The sequence below is a fragment of the Tursiops truncatus genome, chromosome 10, assembly GCF_011762595.2.
Source record: "Tursiops truncatus isolate mTurTru1 chromosome 10, mTurTru1.mat.Y, whole genome shotgun sequence".
Classification (NCBI taxonomy): domain Eukaryota; kingdom Metazoa; phylum Chordata; class Mammalia; order Artiodactyla; family Delphinidae; genus Tursiops; species Tursiops truncatus.
This window is the reverse complement of record NC_047043.1, coordinates 101,790,946-101,812,908: the sequence shown is the minus strand read 5'-3', so window position 1 is coordinate 101,812,908 and position 21,963 is coordinate 101,790,946. Positions and strand designations below refer to the sequence as shown.

The 21,963-nt window shown below is 59.7% G+C and overlaps 1 protein-coding gene across 2 annotated transcripts; it reads left to right on the top strand.

The window, feature by feature from the left end:
• Window position 1: 1 nt before the first annotated feature.
• On the top strand, window positions 2–21,267 carry MCM2 (minichromosome maintenance complex component 2). 2 transcript variants are annotated; one of them, XM_033865548.2, is made up of 17 exons: window positions 2–150; window positions 2,329–3,027; window positions 3,650–3,882; window positions 7,410–7,585; window positions 7,661–7,921; window positions 8,912–9,131; window positions 9,275–9,482; window positions 11,056–11,190; window positions 11,454–11,645; window positions 15,917–16,010; window positions 16,763–17,013; window positions 17,144–17,270; window positions 17,776–17,888; window positions 18,627–18,872; window positions 19,642–19,824; window positions 19,948–20,103; window positions 20,419–21,267. In XM_033865548.2, the coding sequence occupies exons 2-17, from the start codon at window positions 3,022–3,024 to the stop codon at window positions 20,527–20,529; spliced, it is 2,712 nt and encodes a 903-aa protein (XP_033721439.1). In that variant the 5' UTR covers window positions 2–150; window positions 2,329–3,021; the 3' UTR covers window positions 20,530–21,267. The 2 variants fall into 2 exon arrangements, with proteins under 2 accessions (XP_033721439.1, XP_073643884.1); XM_073787783.1 differs by having other exon boundaries at window positions 2,329–3,045.
• The last annotated feature ends 696 nt before the right edge of the window (window positions 21,268–21,963 follow it).

Below are 21,963 nucleotides of genomic sequence, written 5' to 3'. Positions count from 1 at the left end.
CTAGCCAAAGTAGCTGTCCAGTCTCTGTCACACAAAGCCCCTTTATTTCATTCCCAGTGTTACCAAAACTGGGTTCGTCTGTTGGTGGACGTCGAGCGGAAAGACACAACCAAGGCAAAGAGCAGGAGAAGGAAGAACTGATCACTTGCAGTAAGTAAGGAGGACATAGGGGACTTTTCCCAAATTCGTGCTTCCCCAAACAACAAAATTGGGGACGTTTTAAGCTAAGGGTACATGCGTATTCATCAAGGGGCTTGGGCAGTCTAACTTTTAGTTAATTGAAGTCATGAGGCTCAGAGGTGGTCACCGTCATCCTCCCTTAGGGTCCAGTTGATCTGATGGTTGAGCTCTTCAGGCTAATTTTTGCCATTGAATCACAACAGGGAATCTTTACAACTGATACGTTGTCTAGCGTTGTTACTTCTCTCACCTGATAACAGTTTGTTTCTGCATTCTTTTGCTCCTTTAAGATCATTCATTACTGAGACCTGTTTAAGGGTAAGCACTGTGGCCAGGCTTCCATCCCAACCAAGCCAAAAATGGCTTCTCTTATGTCAAGAAAGCCATTCCTGGTTCTCTTTCTCGGGAACCACCTGCCCCATCTGCTTACACAGCAGCACAGTCTCTCTAACGGGTTCATGTTCATTTAGTCACTTCCTAGTTCAGCATCAGCCTCCCCCAACTAGAATGGCAGTGTCGTGAGGACAGGGCCATGCTTCTCACGTTCCCTGAACGTGCGGAGGCTGACTCAGGGCCTGCTGCTTGTCGTAGGCACCCACTGATCACAGTAGCCCCAAGATACACACCTCGTGACACCACACTTGTTTCACAGCTGGGCTGGAATGAGACTGGGCCCCAGTCTTTGCCTTGCTCCTGTTCTGAACAAGGGGAAGGTGAGGAAGCCGCTGCCTTGTGACCATCTGGGACCCAGTTTATCTGGACCTTGGTCAGCGTGCAGTTTCTGTATCAGCCATGAGCTGATGCCATGAGGCGCCTGTCTTCCTGAGTGGACAGCTCCAAGAGTTTCTGCCAGGAAGTTACATGCATTCCCCCTGCACACCTTTAATCGGCAAAACAAGTCATAGGCCACTTCTGACCTCCAGAGGCAGGAAACTTCCCTTCCACCCTGTGCCAGGAAGGGGGAGAAATGGAGAATCGGTAACTAAGCCAAATGACCCCCCTCCCTCCATCTTTGTTTTTTTTGAGACAGTACAGACACTTTGGAGCGGGCGTGGGAGGAGGCGGGAGTTTGCTCTTATTACCACCATGCGCAATTCTGCGTTTTGTACGCTGAGTTTTGGGCCCCACGCATAGGTTTCAGTGGGATTTCATTTGTGGAGTAATGAGGGTAGCTATCTCCCCTCCCTCCAGGGCAGAGGAGTGCTGACACACTGCAGTGCCCCCTGCACACCAGACAGAGCATGGCAGCAGCGAGCTTCCCTGGATGGTAGTTCAGTAGATAAAGATCTGACTCTCAGGTTCCCTCCCTCGCCTGCACCAGGCTCAGGGTGGTGTTCCTCCCGAGGCATGGCTGACAGGAGGAGATGGTGCTGCAGAACCGCTCCCTAAATAATAGGCACAAGTGCTTGGCTCAGCAGCCGGACCACGAGGCAGAGGCATCCAGCAAGCCCTGCCCAGGCTCAGGCCCAGGCCCAGGCCCAGGCCCGGGCCCGGGCCCGCGGACACTGAGACAACATGGCAGCTGTTGTAAGCTGCTGGATTCCTTCCCTGTCTTCCTCCCGCGCCCCCATCTCAGAGGTGACGCTGTCACCCACCCAAGCCAGAATCCTGCTGCCATCCTGGGTGCCTCCCTTTTGCTGTCCCCGGTCCTCAGGACCGAGAGACTCCATCTCCTGAATACGTCTTGGATATTTCCCCTCCTTGTCATCGCTCCCGCCCCTACCCGGGGCCCCATCCCGAGATGCTTGTTCACCGCACAAAAGTGCCAGGGCAAGAGGGCTGAGATCCAGCCCTGCCCTGCTCGCCTGCCCTAGCCCAGGCCGCCTGTACCTGGACGAAGAATCGCAGCATACTCGTCCCTCTGTACCCTTGGGAGATTGGTTTCAGGCTACCTGCAGATACCCAAATTCAAGGATGCTAAAGTCTCATATAAAATAGTGCAATATTTGCACATAACCTGTGTACATCCTCCTGTACACTTTGTCATTTCTAGATTACTTACAATACCTGATACAATGTAAATGCTATGCAAATAGGTGTAAATGCTGTGTAAATAGTTAGCTGGCCTACAGCAAAATCAAGCTTTGATTTTTGGAACTTTCTGGAATTAAACTTTTTTTCTAACCACCCTGTTGGTTGAATCTGCAGATTTGGAACCAACTGTAACTGCTTCCAACCTGCCTCGATCTATGTCCACCCCTGGCAGCCTGAGGGATTCTCCTAAAACCCACGTAGCTCTCCACTGCCCTCAAGCCAGCTCAGTAGAAAGACTTGGTGATCTTTCGTGACCTGGGCTCTCCAGCCTCAATTTTTGTCCCTTCCTGAACATCACAAGCGCTTTAACTGGAACTAGGAAAGTGCTTGCAGATGCCCACCGTGCCCTGCTCTCCACATCGCTGCGCACGAGGCTCTTGCTACCTGGAACACCCCTGCATCTCGGCTCCCTCGGGGGGGGGGTGGTAACCCCCACTAGAACGTCACAGCTGGCCTCCTACCATCCCCCGCCTTTCGGCGCTTGAAGGACGCAGCCTGAGCTTTTGGAGGAGTTGACATCACACAGTAAGAAAACGTCAGAAAACAAGGCCCCCAGGCGGCCACAGCACCAGGTCGTACATCTCGGCTGGCCCCGCAGCACAGAGCGCGGGCTAGGCGGGGTCTCGGGCAGCGTGGGCGGGGCCGCACGCTCGGGCCCGCCCCCGAGCGCCGGCGTGACGAAAATGGACGCCAACGTCATGACGTCGTGCTCCCTCAGACGCTTCCCGGGCACGGGCGGTCACGTGGGCCGTTTTTCGCGCGAAAACTGGCTGTTGCTGGCGGAGCGGAGAGGAGCACTGAGCAGCGATGGCGGTGAGCGCGGCGGAGTCTGTGCGTCTGCCGTGCGGGGCGCGGGCGGTGGGGGGCCGGGCGCGGAGCCGATTCCCGTGCTCCAGTCGGGCGGGTCTGCGAGGCCGGCGGGTCCCACCCCGGCAGCCCGGGCCCCCGGCCCGATCCGCGCGCTCGGGCCCTCCTTATCGTGCTGCTTTCGTCCGCAGCCTCGTCAGCTGACTGCCCCTCCACCAACCTGGGTCTCCGACCCCTTAGGTTGTGGCCGCTCTCGTGTCCCGTCTCCCCTGGCAGCTCCTGGTGCACCGGGGGCCCAGAAGGGCGGGAACGCGTGCTGGGGGGAGGAGTAGGCGGTAAACAGGTAAACCAGCTAACCAGGTAGCCTCAGTGGGTTGTCCTGGAGAAAACGGGGTCGGGTGAGTCACGGTGTGTGTGAGGAATGAGCCGGCCCCGGGCGTGGAGAAGCCTTGGGCTCAGGGAGCGTTCCAGGCAGAGGGAACAGCAGGTGCAAAGTGTGCAGGCTGGGAGGGGTTTGCAGCGTGGGAGGACAGGGTCAGCCGTGGAGAGGGAGACCTTATAGGTGGGGGCGCCACCGTATAGGAAGCTGAGTGGGCCCTCACCCCCTCCAACCCATCTCCTCTTGCAGGAATCATCCGAGTCTTTCACGGTGGCGTCCAGCCCGGCCCCGAGGCGGAGAGGCAACGATCCTCTGACCTCCAGCCCTGGGCGGAGCTCCCGGCGCACGGATGCCCTGACTTCCAGCCCCGGCCGCGACCTTCCTCCCTTTGAGGATGAGTCGGAGGGACTGCTCGGCACAGAGGGGCCCCTGGAGGAGGAGGAGGAGGATGGAGAGGAGCTTTTCGGAGATGGCATGGAGAGGTTCGGCGCTCAAGACCCTGCTCTCAGCAAGCTCTGCTGGGGGGCTGTTGTGTGTCCCGGGGAAGCAGATATATCGGAGCCTGCTTGCTCTGAGCACATCTTGGTCCAGGGTCTGGGGGGAGACAGGTTCATGGAGCCACAGCACATGTCCGTGTAACTTGCTGTGTCTACCTTAGAGTTAGACCCAAAGGCCTTGGTAAGCCCCAGCTCCATGAGATGTGCACCCCAGGGGACGCAGGGCATCTCTAATCCGGGGCCACGTCAGGGACCCCAACTGGGAAGGACAGGAAGCAGGTAGCCAAGAGTTTCTCTGCAACTTCAGAGGAACTGTGTGTGTGGGGGGTGATTAATCAAGATTTAGATTTAATTCAGCCCACAGTTACTGTGCTTGATCTGTAGCAGATCTCGTGTTCACACTTACTGATAAATGTACGAACGTAGTAAAGGTTATGGAGGCTTATTGCTAAGATGGTGGAGGAAAGCTCTGTGAGTGAGGAAGGTTAGATTCCACTGGTGCCTCACCCTGTCTTAACACCCAGGACTTGGCCTATACGTTAGCACTAGAATTATCTGAACGCCCGGGAGCCTCGTGGAGGTTCTGCTTTGGGGCTCTCTGTACTCTGACGTGGGGGCTTCACACTTGGTGTGTATGAGAGTACTGTTCAGGCCGCCCCCCAGGCCACAGGGAGAGCCCTTTGGGAGCATCCAGGGCACTCTGGACCGTTTGGATCTTCGCTTTAAGCTCCATCACTCCAGGAGATGGGCCTGGGTGTGCGGCACAGGCCAGACAGAGTCTGGAGGGATGAGGAGTCTGGGCAGAGCAGCCCTGAGCAGCTTCCCTGCTGTGCCCTGTGAGGTTGTGCAGGCAGGACGCCCCTCCCCGGCCGGCCACCCTCCATCCACGCCCTCTGCGTCTTCTGTCCTTCCCTCGCAAGGAAGACTGGATAGAGGTATCTGAGGACTGGATGGGCCCAGTGAGATTTGGGTTTCATGGCTTGTTTAAAAAACAACCTTACTGAGCTATAACTTTTACAGTGTAAGATTTGTCTCTTACAGGAATACAATTCAATGCGTTTTAGTAAATTTCCTGGGTGGTGCACCTATCACCACAGTCCAGTTTTTCCCGTCATCCCCGTAAGATCCCTTGTGCCTGTTTGTAGTTAATCCCCATTCCCTTCCCCACCCCTAGGTAACCAGTAATCCACTTTCTGTCTCTTTGGATTTGCTAGTGCTGGCTGTTTCGTGCAGGTGGAGTCTGGAATACACACGTCGTCGTGTGCAGGCTTGTTTGGCTTACTGTGTTTTTCAGGGTCCATCCACGTTGGAGCCCACGTCAGCACGTCATTCCTTTTCGTGGCTGAGTAGTACTCCATTGCACGGACAGACTGCGTTCTGTTTACCCATTCATCAGTTGGTAGACGTTTTGGGTGCTTTACGCTTTTTAGCAATTATAAATAGTGCTGCTAGGAGTTTCTTATGTGAATGCATTTTTAAGTTCTCTTGGAATGGAATTCCAGTTCCTAGGAATGGAATTGTTGGGTCACGTGATAACTCTGTGTTAATTTTTTGAGGAACTGCCCGACTTCTCCAAAGCAGCTGCACCGTTTTACATTCCCACAAGTGGCGTATGTCGTTTGAGTTCTCCACATTCTCACCAACACCTGTTACCTTCTGGGTTTTGACAACAGGCACCCTAATGGGGGCGAGGCGGTATCTCACTGTGGTTTTGATTTGCATTTCTCTGATGACTAGTGATGTGGAGCAGCGCTTCGCGTGCTTGTCGGCCATTTGAGTATCTGGAAAATTTGTCTTCAGATCCTTTGCCCGTTTTTTTTCAATAATTTGTTTCCTTGACTTTTTATCATTGAGTCGTAAGAGTTTTTAAAAACTTACTCTGGTTGTAAGCCTTTTGGCAGACATGTGATTTGCAAATATTTTTTTCTCAGTCTATGGCTTGTCTTTTTAATTTTTTTTAAATGGTGGGTTTTGATGTGTACAGTTTTAAAACTTTGCTGAAGTCTAATTTATCAAATTCTTTTAAATTGACCAATTAGAATTTCACTGCAGGCATTTCACATGACTTGAAATTTTTTTTTTTTAATTTATTTTTATTTATTTATTTTTGGCTGTGTTGGGTCTTTGTTGCTGCGTGCAGGCTTTCTCTAGTTGCGGCGAGCAGGGGCTATTCTTTGTTGCGGTGCGCGGGCTTCTCGTTGTGGTGGCTTCTCTTGTTGCGGAGCACGGGCTCTAGGTTGGTGGGCTCAGTAGTTGTGGCACATGGGCTCAGTAGTTGTGGCTCGCGGGCTCTAGAGTGCAGGCTCAGTAGTTGTGGTGCACGGGCTTAGTTGCTCCGTGGCATGTGGGATCTTCCCAGACCAGGGCTCGAACCCGTGTCCCCTGCATTGGCAGGCAGATTCTTAAGCACTGCGCCACCAGGGAAGCCCATGACTTGAAATTCTTAACGAGTTAGACAGGTACCTTTTCCTTGAGAACACTTAAGAATTTGGAAGCGATCAATCCAGAAGCATACCTGGTTCTGGGTTCTGTTTCTGGTGTCAGTAGTGTGGGATTATCTGAGAGTGTTCTTTGACAGAGTCTATGGCCAAAAAAAGAAAGAAGAAGTTCCCCAAATTACCACGTCCTCTGAGAAAGGGAGAATTCAAGAGGACCGTCGTGGAGCCAGTGTGGTATTGGAAGCAGCTAGCCACCTTGACACCCAGCTCTGTTGAGTGACCTCTGGCAGAAATCCCATCACCCTCCGCCCCCTGTCCTTGGTTTCTTCATCTTTCTGATGGAGGGTGATGTGTGCTTCCCCAAATCGCGGGGAGGGGAGCTGTGTTTGCCCTGGTGGGGGTCCTTGTTGAGGCATCAGTCCTTCAGATATCTGACAGGCAGTCACGTGGAAGGTCTCGCTGTGGCTGGAAGGACTGAGCCACAGATGTGTTCGGGAGAGGCTGGTTGGGCTGATGTGTGTGGGCCTCCTGGGGTCCGGGCTTCGAGGTGGGGCTGCCAGAAACAGGAGTGCAGGAGGGTTCCTGCCCATGGGGAGCTGTGTTGGCTCTCTGAAGGCCCTTCGAGCTGAAGGTTTTGTGGGTCCTCCGATTCCTCTTTCCTGCTGGTGCTCAGAGCTCCCCTTTTTCACTGTGGGAAAACCCACGTGACACAAGATTCCCGTCTCGGCCATCTCTGAGCGTAAGCTCAGTGGCATCACGGCACTCACGTGGTCGTACGACCGTCACCACCCTCTCCAGGACTTTCTTCCCCAAACCCAATCACGCAGGATTTCTGTCCTGTGACTGGCTTGTCTCACCGAGCAGTGTCCTCAGAGTTTGCCCGTGTCACAGCAGGTGTCAGGAGGTCCGTCCTTTGGAAGACTGTGTCCTTTTCCGTGTGGGATCCGTGGGGGAGCCTTTCGGAGCCTCTCCAGGTGCCCTGGCCGGGGCTCCGGAGCCCTCGGGAGCCCGGTTCCTGGTGGGGTTTTGTTTTGGGGTCTGGGTGCTAACAGGCTCCATCTGGGGGCCTCGCAGGGACTACCGCCCCATCCCGGAGATAGATGTCTACGAGCCCGAGGGGCTGGCCCCGGACGACGAGGACGTGGACGAGCTGACCGCCAGCCAGAGGGAGGCGGCCGAGCGGGTCATGCGGCAGCGAGACCGGGAGGCCGGCCGGGGCCTGGGCCGCATGCGCCGCGGGCTCCTGTACGGTGCGTTCTCGGGGAGCCCGGGGGAGGCGGGAGGCGGTGCGGGGAGCCGGCCCTGAACGTGCCCCCGGCCCCCAGACAGCGACGAGGAGGAGGAGGAGCGCCGCAGCCGGAAGCGGCGGCAGGTGGAGCGGGCCACGGAGGACGGTGGCGAGGCCGACGAGATGATCGAGAGCATCGAGAACCTGGAGGACCTGAAGGGCCACTCGGTGCGCGAGTGGGTGAGCATGGCCGGCCCGCGGCTGGAGATCCACCACCGCTTCAAGAACTTCCTGCGCACCCACGTGGACGGCCGCGGCCACAACGTCTTCAAGGAGCGCATCAGTGACATGTGCAAAGGTGCGCCTGCCCCGTGCCCGCGGGAGGCCGCCTGCCCTGGCCTTGTGGCGGTGGGTTTGACAGACGGATGTGCGGGGCACATGGGGCGCCGGGGCCGGGGCCTGAGCCCGGGGTGCCCGTCTTTCAGACAAAGTATCGTGGGTCCAGCGCACTGTCCAGGGACTACGTACGTCTGGACCACAGCAGTCGTTTTTTTGTCTTGTTTTGTTTAAAATTAATTAATTTTTTTTTTTGGCTGTGCCGTGTCTTTGTTGCTGCGCGCGGGCTTTCTCTAGTTGCGGCGAGCAGGGGTTACTCTTCCTTGCAGTGCCAGGGCTTCTCATTGTGGTGGCTTCTCTTGTTGCGGAGCACGGGCTCTAGGTGCGCGGGCTTCAGTAGTTGTGGCGTGCGGGCTCCGTAGGTGTGGCTCATGGGCTTAGCTGCTCCGCGGCACGTGGGATCTTCCCGGACCAGGGCTCGAACCCGTGTCCCCTGCATTGGCAGGCAGATTCTTAACCACTGCGCCACTAGGGAAGCCCCAGAAGTCGTTTTTGATGGACTTACAATCGGGCAGACTTTATGTAAAAATCTGGCTTACTGCTTTGATCAGAGTGTAGCAGCACGTTTCTGAACAAAGCAGCACGTGAGGCGGCGTGTGGCTCCTGGTCCCCCACCGGCCCCTCCTCTCCCTTTCGTCTCACATCCGACACGTTTCTTCGCGGGTTTCCTCCTGGCCTCGTAGGCACTCTGAGTTTGCGGTAGGCACCCCATGTGTTACTCCACTGTATCCCCCCCAGGCACTTAGGTCCCGTTTCATAGGTTCAGAGCTTGAGACCTAGCATCCGTCACATCTCTGGGTCCCGTCGCTAACGCTGAGCGGACTTGGGAGCGAGGCTGTGCCTCCAGCTCCGAGTCAAGGGCTCGGCGGGCTGGCCTCCCCTTCTCGCGGCGAGGTGGGCCTGCCCCAGCCTGCTCCGCGCTCAGCCTCCCTTCCCACCCCGCCCGCCTCAGAGAACCGCGAGAGCCTGGTGGTGAACTACGAGGACCTGGCCGCCAGGGAGCACGTCCTGGCCTACTTCCTGCCCGAGGCGCCGGCTGAGCTGCTGCAGATCTTCAGCGAGGCTGCCCTGGAGGTGGTGCTGGCCATGTACCCCAAGTATGACCGCATCGCCAGCCGCGTCCACGTGCGCATCTCCCACCTGCCCCTGGTGGAGGAGCTGCGCTCGCTCAGGTGAGCCGGCGGGGGCTCGGGCACCCGTGGGGGGTGGCGGGTGGCCGCGGCCAGAGAAAGCCCACCCCGTGGGTCCTGGCCTCACTGGCGGGCGAGGGTCCGGCCCCCGCCCTGTGGTCTCTGACGGCGCCTCGCCTCCGCAGGCAGCTGCACCTGAACCAGCTGATCCGCACCAGCGGGGTGGTGACCAGCTGCACGGGTGTCCTGCCTCAGCTCAGCATGGTCAAGTACAACTGCAACAAGTGTGGCTTCGTGCTGGGGCCTTTCTGCCAGTCCCAGAACCAGGAGGTGAAGCCGGGCTCGTGCCCCGAGTGCCAGTCAGCCGGCCCCTTCGAGGTCAACATGGAGGAGGTGAGCGCGGGGCTGCACCGTAGCCGCGGGCGCCAAGATGCAAGTGTGTGTTGGCCCCGCGCTGGGGCAGGCAGGCCCACGTGGTCAGCCCTCATGGTGTCCTCAAGCATTCAAGCCAGCATGTACAAACCAGACATTTAAAGCGTCAGCGTTTATGGCTTTGTTTTCTCGAGCGGGAAGATCTGGTGAAACTGGGCCCACGTCTCCCCTGGCTGCCCCTCAGCAGGGCACCTGCTTTCCAGTCCAGACTCCCTGGTACCTGCCTCTCTGGCCTTGCGCTGGGGACCCCTGATTTGTAACTGTCTGTGACACTGCTGTGCCGTCTTCGGGAGGCCCTGCTGGAAGGCTCTGGGCCTTAAGACCTCGGGCACGCAACACCCGCCTTTGAACGTGAACCACTCCCAGTGTAAAGTGTGGCGGGCTCATCACGATCGCTGCGGTAGAGCCCAGACCCCCCTCTACTGCTCTGCTGCCACGACTGATGGGCTGACGCCTCACTGCTCTACGATTCTGAGAAGCGCCCTAGCTGGAGCCACCTTGCCAGGAAAAGCCTGGCAGCCCGCAGGCAAAGGCTGCCCTGTTTCAAAGTTCAAGTGCGCCTTGCCTCGGGGAGCGACAGCTGCAGGGCTGGGCTCCAGCTGAGCCCGTGCCTTTGCCCAGAGTCCCCCCGCCCCCTCCGTCTAGCTGGTCCCCCTCCCTTTACAGGTTCCCCCTTCACACACATTTCTTGAGAATCTACTTGAACGAGAGCAGAGTTGCAGGCTCTGCTTGCAGGGCACCTGGGACAGTAACTGGTGGGGGGCTAATAATTACGCCGAAGTCTCTGGAGCACTTGCTCGGTGCCACGTGGTGGGGGCGTGCGTTATGTGGTCTTCATCACACCTCGTGAGGCGGGTGCTGTTGTTGGCCCTCTTTGACCTGAGGTCACCCAGCCAGGAGTGGCCCAGAGGATTAGAACGCAAGCATTTTGATGCAGAGCGTGTGCTTAAAAGCACCTTTTCCTGTGGCTCTTCTCTAGACAGTAGGTGAGATGACGGATGCTAGGTTGCACGCACAGTGCAGCCTTGTGACCTCGACAGTAAGCCCACACTTGGCGTAACTTGTTTCGTGGGCGTTGGCTTCAGTGCTTTTCACGTGTGACGTGACTTCCTTCTCCCTGTGTGGCTGTGGCTGCAGCCATCGACCCCCCTTCTGCGGGGCAGGCACGGAGAGGGGGAGGCCTCGCCAGGGCCACACAGCTTAGGCCACAGCAGAGCCTGGCTCCAGTGTCCACGTGCACTGCGCTCAGCTGTAGGGCCTGTCACAGGGCTCTGGCTTCTGGCAGGAGGGAGGCATCCCCAGGGGGGCGGGGTGGCAGGAGCGGGGACCGTGCACCGTGGCGCTGGTCACAGTGGCTCGCCCCCCTGCCATCGTTGATTCTGCGTATCCTAGTCAGCGGTGGGAATAATAACGCTGCTCTCCTTGCCCCAGGGCACCGGTCCAGTTCAGGTGACAAAGAATCGGTGCTTGGACCACAGCCCAGGCTTCGCCGGCTAGGGGCGGGTCCCTTTGACCATCTGTTTGTCCCGCGCAGACCATCTACCAGAACTACCAGCGCATCCGAATTCAGGAGAGTCCTGGCAAGGTGGCGGCCGGCCGGCTGCCCCGCTCCAAGGATGCCATCCTCCTCGCGGACCTGGTGGACAGCTGCAAGCCGGGAGACGAGATAGTGAGTGGCCGGGGGGCCGAGGAAGTTGGTGGGAGCGCTGTGGCGGTGGCCCGGGGAGTGGGTCGAGGTCAGCTCTCCCGTCTCTAGCACTGAGCTCCTTGCGGTGGGCGGCCAGCTGGGTGCTGGGCTTGGGAGCAGCGTGCTGTGGAGTTACTGCTCTCCTGTCGGTGACCCAGGGACCCGGAGGAGGGGTCGGGTGAAGCCAGCGAGGAGGCGGGCCCGGCCCGTGCTTGTGGCCCTCCTGACCACTCGGTACCCCCCAGGAGCTGACCGGCATCTATCACAACAACTACGATGGGGCTCTCAACACCGCCAACGGCTTTCCCGTCTTCGCCACTGTCATCCTAGCCAACCACGTGGCCAAGAAGGACAATAAGGTGGCCGTGGGAGAGCTGACTGACGAGGATGTGAAGAAGATTATCAGCCTCTCCAAGGACCAGCAGATTGGGGAGAAGGCAGGTGGAAGGCGGGCGGGCGGGGCAGCCGCAGAGTCAGGGTACCCGGGGCTCGCCGTCTGGCCCACCCTGCAGCCTCCGTCTTGGTGCCCGGGTCTTGGAAGCTGGTCCCTTCGTTTGGTTCCCTGTGTCCGCTCAGTCCACTTGCCTTGGCGGGGGCTGTGCTCCAGGGGAAGAACGTCCGGCAGCCCCACTGAGCCTGTGTCCTGCCCGCGAGGACACGGGTGAGGTCAGGGTTCCTCAGGTTGTGCCGGGCTTGGACTGGAAGGGAAACCGGGGGACCAGTAGGAAAAGCTTGTCTGGTGGGGTGTCCCGTGGCATCAGACCCCTGTCCCCAGTCGTTTCTCCAGGAATAGCGCTACCCCAGCACGGGGGTTTGCTTTTCCCTTTAACTGTAGGCTTTTTGCTGAGGTTGGGGGGACGGGGGTTTTCGTTGCAGAATTTACAAATACAGGCGACCCCTGGACAGTGCAGGGGTGAGGGGCGCCCACCCCGACTCTGTTGAAAGTCCACGTGTTAGTGGACCCACGCAGATCAAACCCGGGTTGTTCCAGTCTCAGCTGTGGGATGTTGAGTTCCTGTTGATAAAAGTTCTGCCGCACGGCCCTCGGGCTCCCGGGTCGCCGGGTGGCCCCTCAGGCTCGTGGCCCTCCCCCAGCCCTCTTGGCATCCCTCTCCCCTCGCCTCCCCACTTCCTGTTCTCCTGTTGGTGCAGGACCTCCCAGCTCTCTCCGTGGCTGCTCTGCTGCCGCACAGCTCAGGTCCTTGCACCCCCGTCGGCCACCTTTATTAGTCTGCCAAGATTGGGGGCACACGGGGAAGGCGGGTGTCCCTAGCCCCAGGAGGACAGGCACTGCAGTTCCACCAATGTGCTGGGTCCTGAGGGACCCTCCAGGGCCGCGTTGTTCAGGCTTCTCGGTGGGAAGTGAGAGCCGCTTGTCGCCCTCATGGGGCTTGTCCTTTACTACAGCCCCGGCAACCCCCCCCCGCCCCGCCCCCGCCGAGGGAAACCAGTGCTAGTGTGACCGGCATGTTTCAGCATCTCGACGGAGCCGGTTTCTGAGGGCGGGGACTCTGGGTCCCAGGCCTGTGTCAGCTTGTCTACACACACCTGACGTGTGCAGGTGCGGGGGGGTCCGTGTGCTTCTAGAACACTTCCCTAGCGCCCGCCTGCCCTCTGCCTGCCGTGACTTCCCTCTGCGCCCTCTGCCACTTCGGAGACAAGCTGACGGGTGACAGGGAAGATCCAGAAATGGTCAGGCTCATTGGAACGGTTGGAGCCGGAGGTTTGCCGGCTGGTGGCTGGTGGGCCCCATCCAGCCTGCCGACGGGTTTTTTCCAACTGGTACGTGGTTCTGTTTTTTTGTTTTTCCAAATGTTTGAATGAGTTATCATTCCTTAGGAATAGGGAGACTTCACATAAAAACGTGGGCACCCAGGTTTCGATATTGCAAGTCGGGTGGTCTGTGTCTTCAGGAGCAAGTGGTGTGCTGGGTGGCCGCCGCCCTCGATGGGTTCCCTCCGGTCTGCTGGCTGCCCGCTGCCGTGGGCTCTCCCGCCTGCGTCCCTCCGGCTTCCACCCCGCTTGCCGCCGTGGCGTTGGATCTCGTGGGTGCTGGTGGGGTGAGGCGTTCGAGAGGTGTGTGTTGTGCCCGACACTGAGGGTCTGAAGGACTGACGGGAGACGCGCGCGGCCCGAAGCCAGACTGAGGGTGGAGGTTTGGCGTCGTGCTCGGTGTGGTCAGATGCGCTGCCCCGGCTGTGAGCAGAGATGGGGTCGCACCCACTCGCAGAGTTGTTCTAAAGGCTGAGCAGGTCAGCGAGCAGGCGTGGGGTCTCCGCGGCCAGCTGTCGCGGTTACAGGTTGTTACAGCTGGGGCGCTGGGAAGGGCCAGCGGGAGGATGAGCACAGCTTTGGGCCTGCGCTCGACGATTCCTGTGCTCCCTGTGGCCGTGCAGGTGGGGGCTGGGCTGTCTGAGGGCGGCGGGCGGTGCACCTAAGACTTAGGAGTGTTAGGAGCCTGGGGTCGGGTCCTGGGCGTCCTCAGCAGCGGGTGGCCTGTTTCCTCCCGTGTGATGTGGAGGTCGTGGTGGTAAATGGAATAACCCTTGGGAAGTGGGTGTCACGCCCTGGCAGGTCTGGGTTTGGGTTCACCCCTCTTACCAGGCACTAAGTTGCCCTATCGCTTAAGGTAGCCGGGTCAGCACGGGTGCACCGAGCGGTGTGTGGCCGCTCCCGTGCCCTTCAGGCCGGCAGAGACGGCGCAGGGAGCCTGCGAGCACAGCAGGCAGGAAGCGGGCTGCTGCCCTTGGTCCCAGAGGGAGACATTACCTCATCCTGCGAGGTGCCTGGTGCCCAGACAGCACCGAGAAGCGGTCTGGGTGGAGAAGCCCAGGCTGGGCAGTCCTGGCATGAGGTCTCCCAGCAGAGGTGGGGGCTCAGTAAGGGGATCGGTAACGTGTACGGAGCGCCGAGTAGCCGCTGGTCACAGCGATTTGCAGAAGGTCGTCTGTGTCTTGTTGTTGATGAGTAACCTGAGACGTGGGGCGGTGGGGGCCTGGTTTACGTGAGACGCCCACGTCACGCGGCTAACAAGTGGCAGAGCCAGGGTCCCACCAGGCCGTCCGGCCTCCACCTCTGCTTCCAGGGGCCGCCCTCTGCCCCCCCATGCGGTTCCCACGTGTGGGAGGTGCCTCTGAGTGTCGGGTTCCAGGGGACCCAGCTCAAGGTTATCGTGAGTTCCAGGGGACCCTGGCCCACGTTTTAAAAGTCACCACAGAAGTTGTGAGACGCGAGCGTGGCATGGTGTGGCAACCCTGCGTGTCCTTTGCCAACTTCTCCTATCCCCGAGGTCATGGCTGGTCTGGGCTCCTCTGTGCAGCCCCCTTCCCTGTTTTTGTGTTTTGTTTTGTTCTTTTGCGGTACGCGGGCCTCTCACTGCCGTGGCCTCTCCCGCCGCGGAACACAGGCTCCAGATGCGCAGGCCCAGTGGCCATGGCACAGGGGCCCAGCCGCCCCACGGCACGCGGGATCCTCCCGGACCGGGGCACGAACCCGCGTCCCCTGCATGAGCAGGCGGACTCCCAACCACTGCGCCACCAGGGAAGCCCCTCCCTTGTTATTCTGACACAAATTCAGACCCGCCCTTGCGCCTGCACCTACACCAGTGTGTCTCTCAAGGCTCTTTTTTTACTAAACTGACCCCGCTACCCCTGTCACACTTGAAGATACCGGCAGTTCCTAGGGGTGATGTTCACTTGGGTCTACAGTTCCCTGGTGGTCTCTTAGTTTTTGAAAAGTTTCTTGTGGTCAGTGTCCAAGTAAGGTCTACACACTGATTCGTTGACTGTCTCTCATCTTTTTTTAAAATTTATTTTTAAAATTTTTGGTTGCATTGGGTCTTCGTTGCTGCACGCGGGCTTTCTCTAGTTGCCGCGAGTGGGGGCTTCTCTTCATTGTGGTGCGCGGGCTTCTCATTGCGGTGGCTTCTCTTGTTCTGGAGCACAGACTCTAGGCACACGGGCTTCAGTAGTCGTGGCGCGCAGGCTCAGTAGTTGTGGCGCACGGGCTTAATTGCTCTGCAGCATGTGGGATCTTCCCAGACCAGGGATCGAACCAGTGTCCCCTGCATTGGCAGGTGGATTCTTAACCACTGCGCCACCAGGGAAGCCCTCTTCCTCTCTCTTATGCACACACACACACACACGCGCGCACACGCACACACACACACACACCCCCAGAGCAATTGGCGAAATGTCTCGACGGCTTTCCAGGTGAACGTCTCACCTCCCGGTGGACCCACCTCCCGGCCGCCCCGTGTTCTGAGCTCGGTACCTGCAGTCCTGCGGGACCCGGGCTTGTGTAGACGCCTCCTGTAGTGCTCACAGCCCCCGTGACCTGGGCAGTGTCATCTCCTTTCCATTCGAGGACACAGGCTCAGGCAGGCCGCCGATCCTGGGTGGGGTCTTCTGCGTCCGTGCTGTTGGAGTCCACCCCCGCCCACGCGGGCCTGGGTCTCGTCTCCTGCTCCTCTTCTGCGGGCGACCTTGGGGTGGTCCTGCAACAGGACGAAGTGAAGGGGGTCAGGCCGGGGTTCTGGTCAGCTTTCAGGTTCGGTGACTCGGGAAGAGCCAACCAAGTACAAGGCCCGGAGTTGGGGGTGGGATGGGGGTGGGTCTCAATGCGGGGTCGGGGGAGTTGCAGCTGTGCATGGGCGCTCCAGGCCGGAGCACATGGTGACCGTTCCCATCGCCCCACCCCCCACCCCCAGATCTTTGCCAGCATTGCTCCTTCCATCTACGGGCACGAAGACATCAAGCGAGGCCTGGCACTGGCTCTGTTTGGAGGGGAGCCCAAAAACCCTGGTGAGCGGGGCAGGGGGGCCGCCTTCTCTGCAGGGGGCTTGGTGGGAGCAGTTCCCGGTGTCCCGGGAGAAGGATACGTCCACGGGTGGCTCCTCATCCCAGGGAGAGCGCAGCCCACAGCCATGCCACTGTGCACACATTTAACTGTAGGAATAATACCTGAACGTGTGTTTGTATTACATCCTCAGAGGGGCTGAAGCCCCCGTTGACCTCCCTGTCTCATCACGGTCCCTCCCTGCAGGTCACCTGGTTGGTGTCGGGGGGACATGGGCAGAACTTTGTGTGGCTGTTCAGATAGATTACACGTGTGCTGATATGGAAAACACGGCACTCCGTGACCGTGGCATGTTTCTCCTAGCCAGTGTAGTGCTCCCTGTCTGTGTGTGAGGGACTGTCCGTGACGTACCCAGCTGCCCTGTCAGCACGGCTTTGGCATCGTTTCCTGTGGGCACACAGAGCACGAGCTCACGCTCTGAAGTTACCGTGCGCTGGTCCACATCGTGCCGCATTCAGCTGTCCTCCTGGCTGGAGAGCACGTGCACAGCCTCCAGTGTGTACAGGACAAACAGCGTCTTCATAGGCACCTCCTTGTGCACCATGGTTCTGGGTTCTGTGCTCAGAGTGGGGTGGCTCCTGGGCATTACGTCCCTTTCTAGAAAGAATATTGCTTTGTTGTTTGCAGTAAGCAGGCTGGGAAATCGGGGATGATCCAGCTCTGTCCTGAGCCCCCTCTGCCCCGTTCCTGCCCCCAGGCGGCAAGCACAAGGTGCGAGGTGACATCAACGTGCTCCTTTGTGGAGATCCCGGCACGGCCAAGTCTCAGTTCCTCAAGTACATTGAGAAAGTGTCCAGCAGAGCCATCTTCACCACCGGCCAGGGGGCCTCGGCCGTGGGCCTCACGGCATACGTCCAGCGGCACCCCGTCAGCAAGGAGTGGGCCTTGGAGGCTGGGGCCCTGGTCCTGGCGGACCGAGGAGTATGTCTCATCGATGAATTTGACAAGGTGGGTCCCCGGGCCCAGAGCTGACATGTGGGCTGAGCCCTCAGTGGGGAGCGCGTGTTCGTGGGGAGCACGGGGGCCTCGTCTGAGAGACCGCGGTCGGGCAAGAATCCTGCGTTTGCCCGCCGTGCAGATGAACGACCAGGACAGGACCAGCATCCACGAGGCCATGGAGCAGCAGAGCATCTCCATCTCGAAGGCCGGCATCGTCACCTCCCTGCAGGCCCGCTGCACCGTCATTGCTGCCGCCAACCCCATAGGTGCGTGGGTGCGACGGCCAGAGGGGGAGCAGACCCGGGGGCCCCTGCTCTGGGACCCGCGCCACTGAGTGAGGAAGGGACCGAGCAGCAGCAAGTGCTCCTCTCCTGCGTTTCTTGCTGGGGGGGGGGGGCGGGAGGACGGGAGACCCCCGGGCTTTCGTCGAGCCGTGTTCTCGGGAGACAGGAGGAGCACCTAGCGCTTAATAGGGTGGGACTGGCCGTCGGTCTCAGCCAGCAAGTGGTTAGAGAGCCCAGGCGCCCCTGCCACCTTGTCCCCGGGTTTTCCTCGCGGGAGGCGGCTGAGCGGCCTCGGGCCGATTGGGGCAGGTGGGGAGAGCCTCACGCGGGCTTGTCCGGGGTGCCTGGGGCAGGCCCTGCATCCCTCCACCACTGATTCCCCTCTCGTCAGTGAAGCCACACGGGTTGGAAAGAACCTTGTCCAGTCGAGGAGAAGAGGGGCCCCAGGGAGCGGGAGCCCTGATGGGGACCTGCCTTTGTGATGCAGGTGGCCGCTATGACCCCTCGCTCACCTTTTCGGAAAACGTGGACCTCACGGAGCCCATCATTTCCCGCTTCGACGTCCTGTGTGTGGTGAGGGACACAGTGGACCCAGTCCAGGTATGCAGCCCACGCCCTGGGTGTGCGCAGTGAGTTTGGGGACCTGGCGTCGGCCCAGGGCTGTGGCTCGCCAGGCTCAGGGAAGGGCTGCCATGTGGACCGTGTGTTTTCCACTTGTTCTCAGTCCAGAGTTCCTTGATTTCTCTCCTTCGCCAACCCCTCCCCGGCCACCCACCCAGCATCGCCCACGCTCTGCCACCAGCTCCCGAGTCTCCTCACTTCTCGCTGCTATGAACCTCGTCCCAGCTTCCCTCCTCTGGCCCGATGCACTGCAGCCTTGGTCCTGGGCCCCCGGCTTCTCCTGTCAGAGGCCAGCCGTCTTTGGGGGCACGGCGGACCTGCCTCTCCTTACAGACCTGCTCTCGGCCTCCCATCCCATCTCTCTGGCGGGGAGTCCACCGTCCCCGAGAGGTCTCTCCCCCTGCCCCTTCCTCATCCACACCCCCTCACCTTCTCGGGCTTCACTCGCGCTCTGTTCTCTTCTCTCAGGTGTTGTGACTGGGGCTCTGGTGGCCTCAGCTGGAGGCTGTCCTCCGGCCTCCATCCCACCACGTGCTTCTCTTCTTCCTATAGTGTGAACTCTGTCTCCTCTGCCCTCACTGGGGGGGTGCGCCCCAGGAGCTCCCGGCCCATGGCGGGTGGGGGACACGTGTCGTTACAGAGCGTCTTCAGTGAGCTGACCTGCTCCAAGCCAGGCGCCAGGCTCAGCCCGCTCTTGTCCTCTCCGTCTTGTCTCAGGATGAGATGCTGGCCCGTTTCGTGGTCGGCAGCCACATCAGACATCACCCCAGCAACAAGGAGGATGGGGGCCTGGGGGGCGCCCCGGAGCCCCCCATGCCCAACACATATGGCGTGGAGCCCCTGCCGCAGGAGGTCCTGAAGAAGTACATCATCTACGCCAAGGAGAAGGTCCACCCGAAGCTCAACCAGATGGACCAGGACAAGGTGGCCAAGATGTACAGTGACCTGAGGAAGGAATCCATGGTGAGGGCCAGGTGGGGCAGGTAGGGTGGGGCAGAGGGGGACGCACAGCAGAGCCTTGTCTGTGTGCTCAGTGGGTCCAGGAGCACTGGAGCAGCAGGACGGCCTTAAAGACACGATACTTACTCACCTTAACTGTTTTGTTTAGACGGAACTTAAACGTACGTGCGTTTGTCTGTCTCAGGGTACAGCTGAGGTCTTTGTTCTTGGGCCGTTGATTTAGTTCCAGTGACTTTGCGAAAATCTTACCCGAATGAGCACGCGCCTGAGCTAGTTTGCGTTCACTCGTGCTGGGGAGAGATTTAAAGGCAGCTTGCAAGCAGGTGGACTGCAGAGTTCTTGCAGGTTGCTCCCTCTCACCTACCTAAGCGTGACAGCCACCGCTCCTTCCCTTTCCCTCCCTCCTAACAACACCTTTTCACTTAATCAGGTCTTTTCAGAGCATTAGCTTGGGCTTCACAGAAACACAGCTTTGTTTTCTCCCTGTGCTGCACTGCGTCAGGCGGTCCCTGGTACCTGACAGTAACAAATACAGCCGCCCACAGGCGTGGAGACTCCGGGTGCCCGGGAGCTGCCAGGAGCACACGTGCTGGGCTGGCGGTGGCAGCCGTGAGCCTTCGCGCTTTGGGAACCAGGGGAAGCTTGGGCGCGCCTGGCTCCGGTGGGCGCCGCCCTGCAGGGGGGTCAGCTGGGCCTCCCGGCGGCACCAGCTCTGCCCCTCTGCCACGTGCTGGCCGTCCCGCGGGGAGACCTGACGCGGCCCTCCCTCCAGGCCACGGGCAGCATCCCCATCACGGTGCGTCACATCGAATCCATGATCCGCATGGCTGAGGCCCACGCGCGCATCCACCTGCGGGACTACGTGATGGAGGATGACGTCAACATGGCCATCCGCGTGATGCTCGAGAGCTTCGTGGACACGCAGAAGTTCAGCGTCATGCGCAGCATGCGGAAGGTGGGGGCGGGGCCTGGGCCATGGGGGCGGGGCCTGGGCCGCGGGAGTCCAACCTGCCTCTGCTGCCAGGAGCAGCTGGCTTGGGGGGGCCTGGCAGGAGGGTCACCTCCGCTCTCGCCGTAGACTTTTGCCCGCTACCTGTCGTTCCGCCGGGACAACAACGAGCTGCTGCTCTTCATCCTGAAGCAGCTGGTGGCCGAGCAGGTGACGTATCAGCGCAACCGCTTCGGGGCCCAGCAGGACACGATCGAGGTGCCCGAGAAGGACTTGGTGGACAAGGTATGGGCGTGGCCAGGGGCGGGGTTTGCCCGGGCCGTCACAACGCACGTGTCCTACTACTGTCCCATTACTGTCACCCGTCCTGCCGACGCGCTGGGCCGGGGCAACCACGCAGCTTGTCCGAGTTCACGGCCGTTGTCCGGGCTGAAATTTCAAGCCCCGTGTCCAGCTGCAGACCCTCCCTCAGCCTCAGAGCGGTTCGCTCTTCCCTGTGACGGGGACAGAGGCCCCGCCTGCCTGCCTCCCCTGCTGGGGCCTCGGGCTCGGGACCTGCCCACGCGTCTGCACGGCTCACTGGTCGTCCCCTCTTTTCAGGCTCGTCAGATCAACATCCACAACCTGTCTGCCTTTTACGACAGTGAGCTCTTCAGGATGCACAAGTTCACCCACGACCTGAAACGCAAGATGATCCTTCAGCAGTTCTGAGCGTCCGCAGCAGCTCCGTGGTCCTGGTGGAAGGTCAGACCTGGTGCTGACTTCACTCTGCTGCAGGGACCCACAACCAAACTGCGCGGGGCTCCGAGTCCTGGGGCCGGGCTCGCAGCGGTGCCGTGTGGCTGCATCCACCCCACGGCCGAGGTGTTTTATTTCCTTGACTCACTTCCTCTGCTCTCATCTCGGGGCACTTGACTTCCCAGAGCTGCGTTTATAGCCCTCTGACAACCGCCCACCACTTGCAGGAGGTTCGCCTGACCTTCTGGGGATTGAAGTCGATTGTGTTCGGGCCCCTGGGGGCTGTTCTAGGGGGCTGAGCACGGAAGGGTGTCACCAGAACTGCTGGCCTCTTGGCATGAGTTCCGTGTCCTGTTGCTTTTGCTGCCTGTGGTTGAAGAGCGAGTTCTCAGTATTCGCAGCGTTTTTCTGAATCGTGTCCTGCAGCCTTCTCTAGGCTCCCGTGAGTAAGGGCAGCGTGTGGGTCCTGCACAGATGGGACCCTAAGCTGTCGGCACAGCCTCGCGTCCTCTGACGGCCCTGCAGCCTTGGCCTCCGCCAGTGGGAGGAGTGGGTTTGGGGTCAGATGGTGAGGGTCGTCGGAGCCGGGCCACCCCCTCACCATTGCTGTGTGATCTGTTCTCCTACCTGGCCCTTTCCTCATTCTCTCATTTGTACACTGAGTTCTTGTTTCTGTCGTTGTAGTTTTTAATAAAGTGGAGTAAACCTGAACACTGGTCTGAATTCCGTTTTCATACTGTAACCCAGGCTCTCCTGGACTCGCCCTGAAGGCCCTTCCCCCTTTCGCCTCTGGTTTCCTGCAGGCGAGGGTCGGGCTAGGAGAGCGGCTTTGTTTGTGCGTCCGGTCTTGCTGGGGAATTCGGTTGCTGCCTCTGTGGTCTCCGTGAAATCAGGGGACCTCGGGACAGACCTGTACACCCAGAGGGGCTGGAGGTGACCGTGCTGTGGAGGGAGCAGCCCTGCTCGCCCTAGCACCGCTGCGCTCTGACAGCTCCCCCGGGGCGCTGCACGCCTCTGGGTCTTCCTGCTTCTTACCCGAGACGGAGCGGAAGTGTCTCCTCGCGTTGGATCGTCCCTCTTGTGCAGGTTTTGCCTTCTGGAACCTTTCAAGGTGAGGACTCGGGTGAAAGCCCTGCGGACGTCTGATGATACGGTATGTCTGATGCCTCACTCACCTCCTCCCCCCAATCCTGGAAAGCCTGCCGTGCGGCTGCCAGGCCTGAGGAGCACGTCAGACGTGGTCTCTGCTGGGATGGGGCAGATAGACTCCAGTCAGCAGGTAAGGAAGAGCCGGGAGGAAGGGTCGGTGCTGTGGGCCTGCGTTAGGGGGGAGGTGACCCTCTAAAAGGGGCTCCTCACAAGCGGGAGCGGGTACGGCTGAAGCAAGCAGGCAGGCTGGGCTTGCAG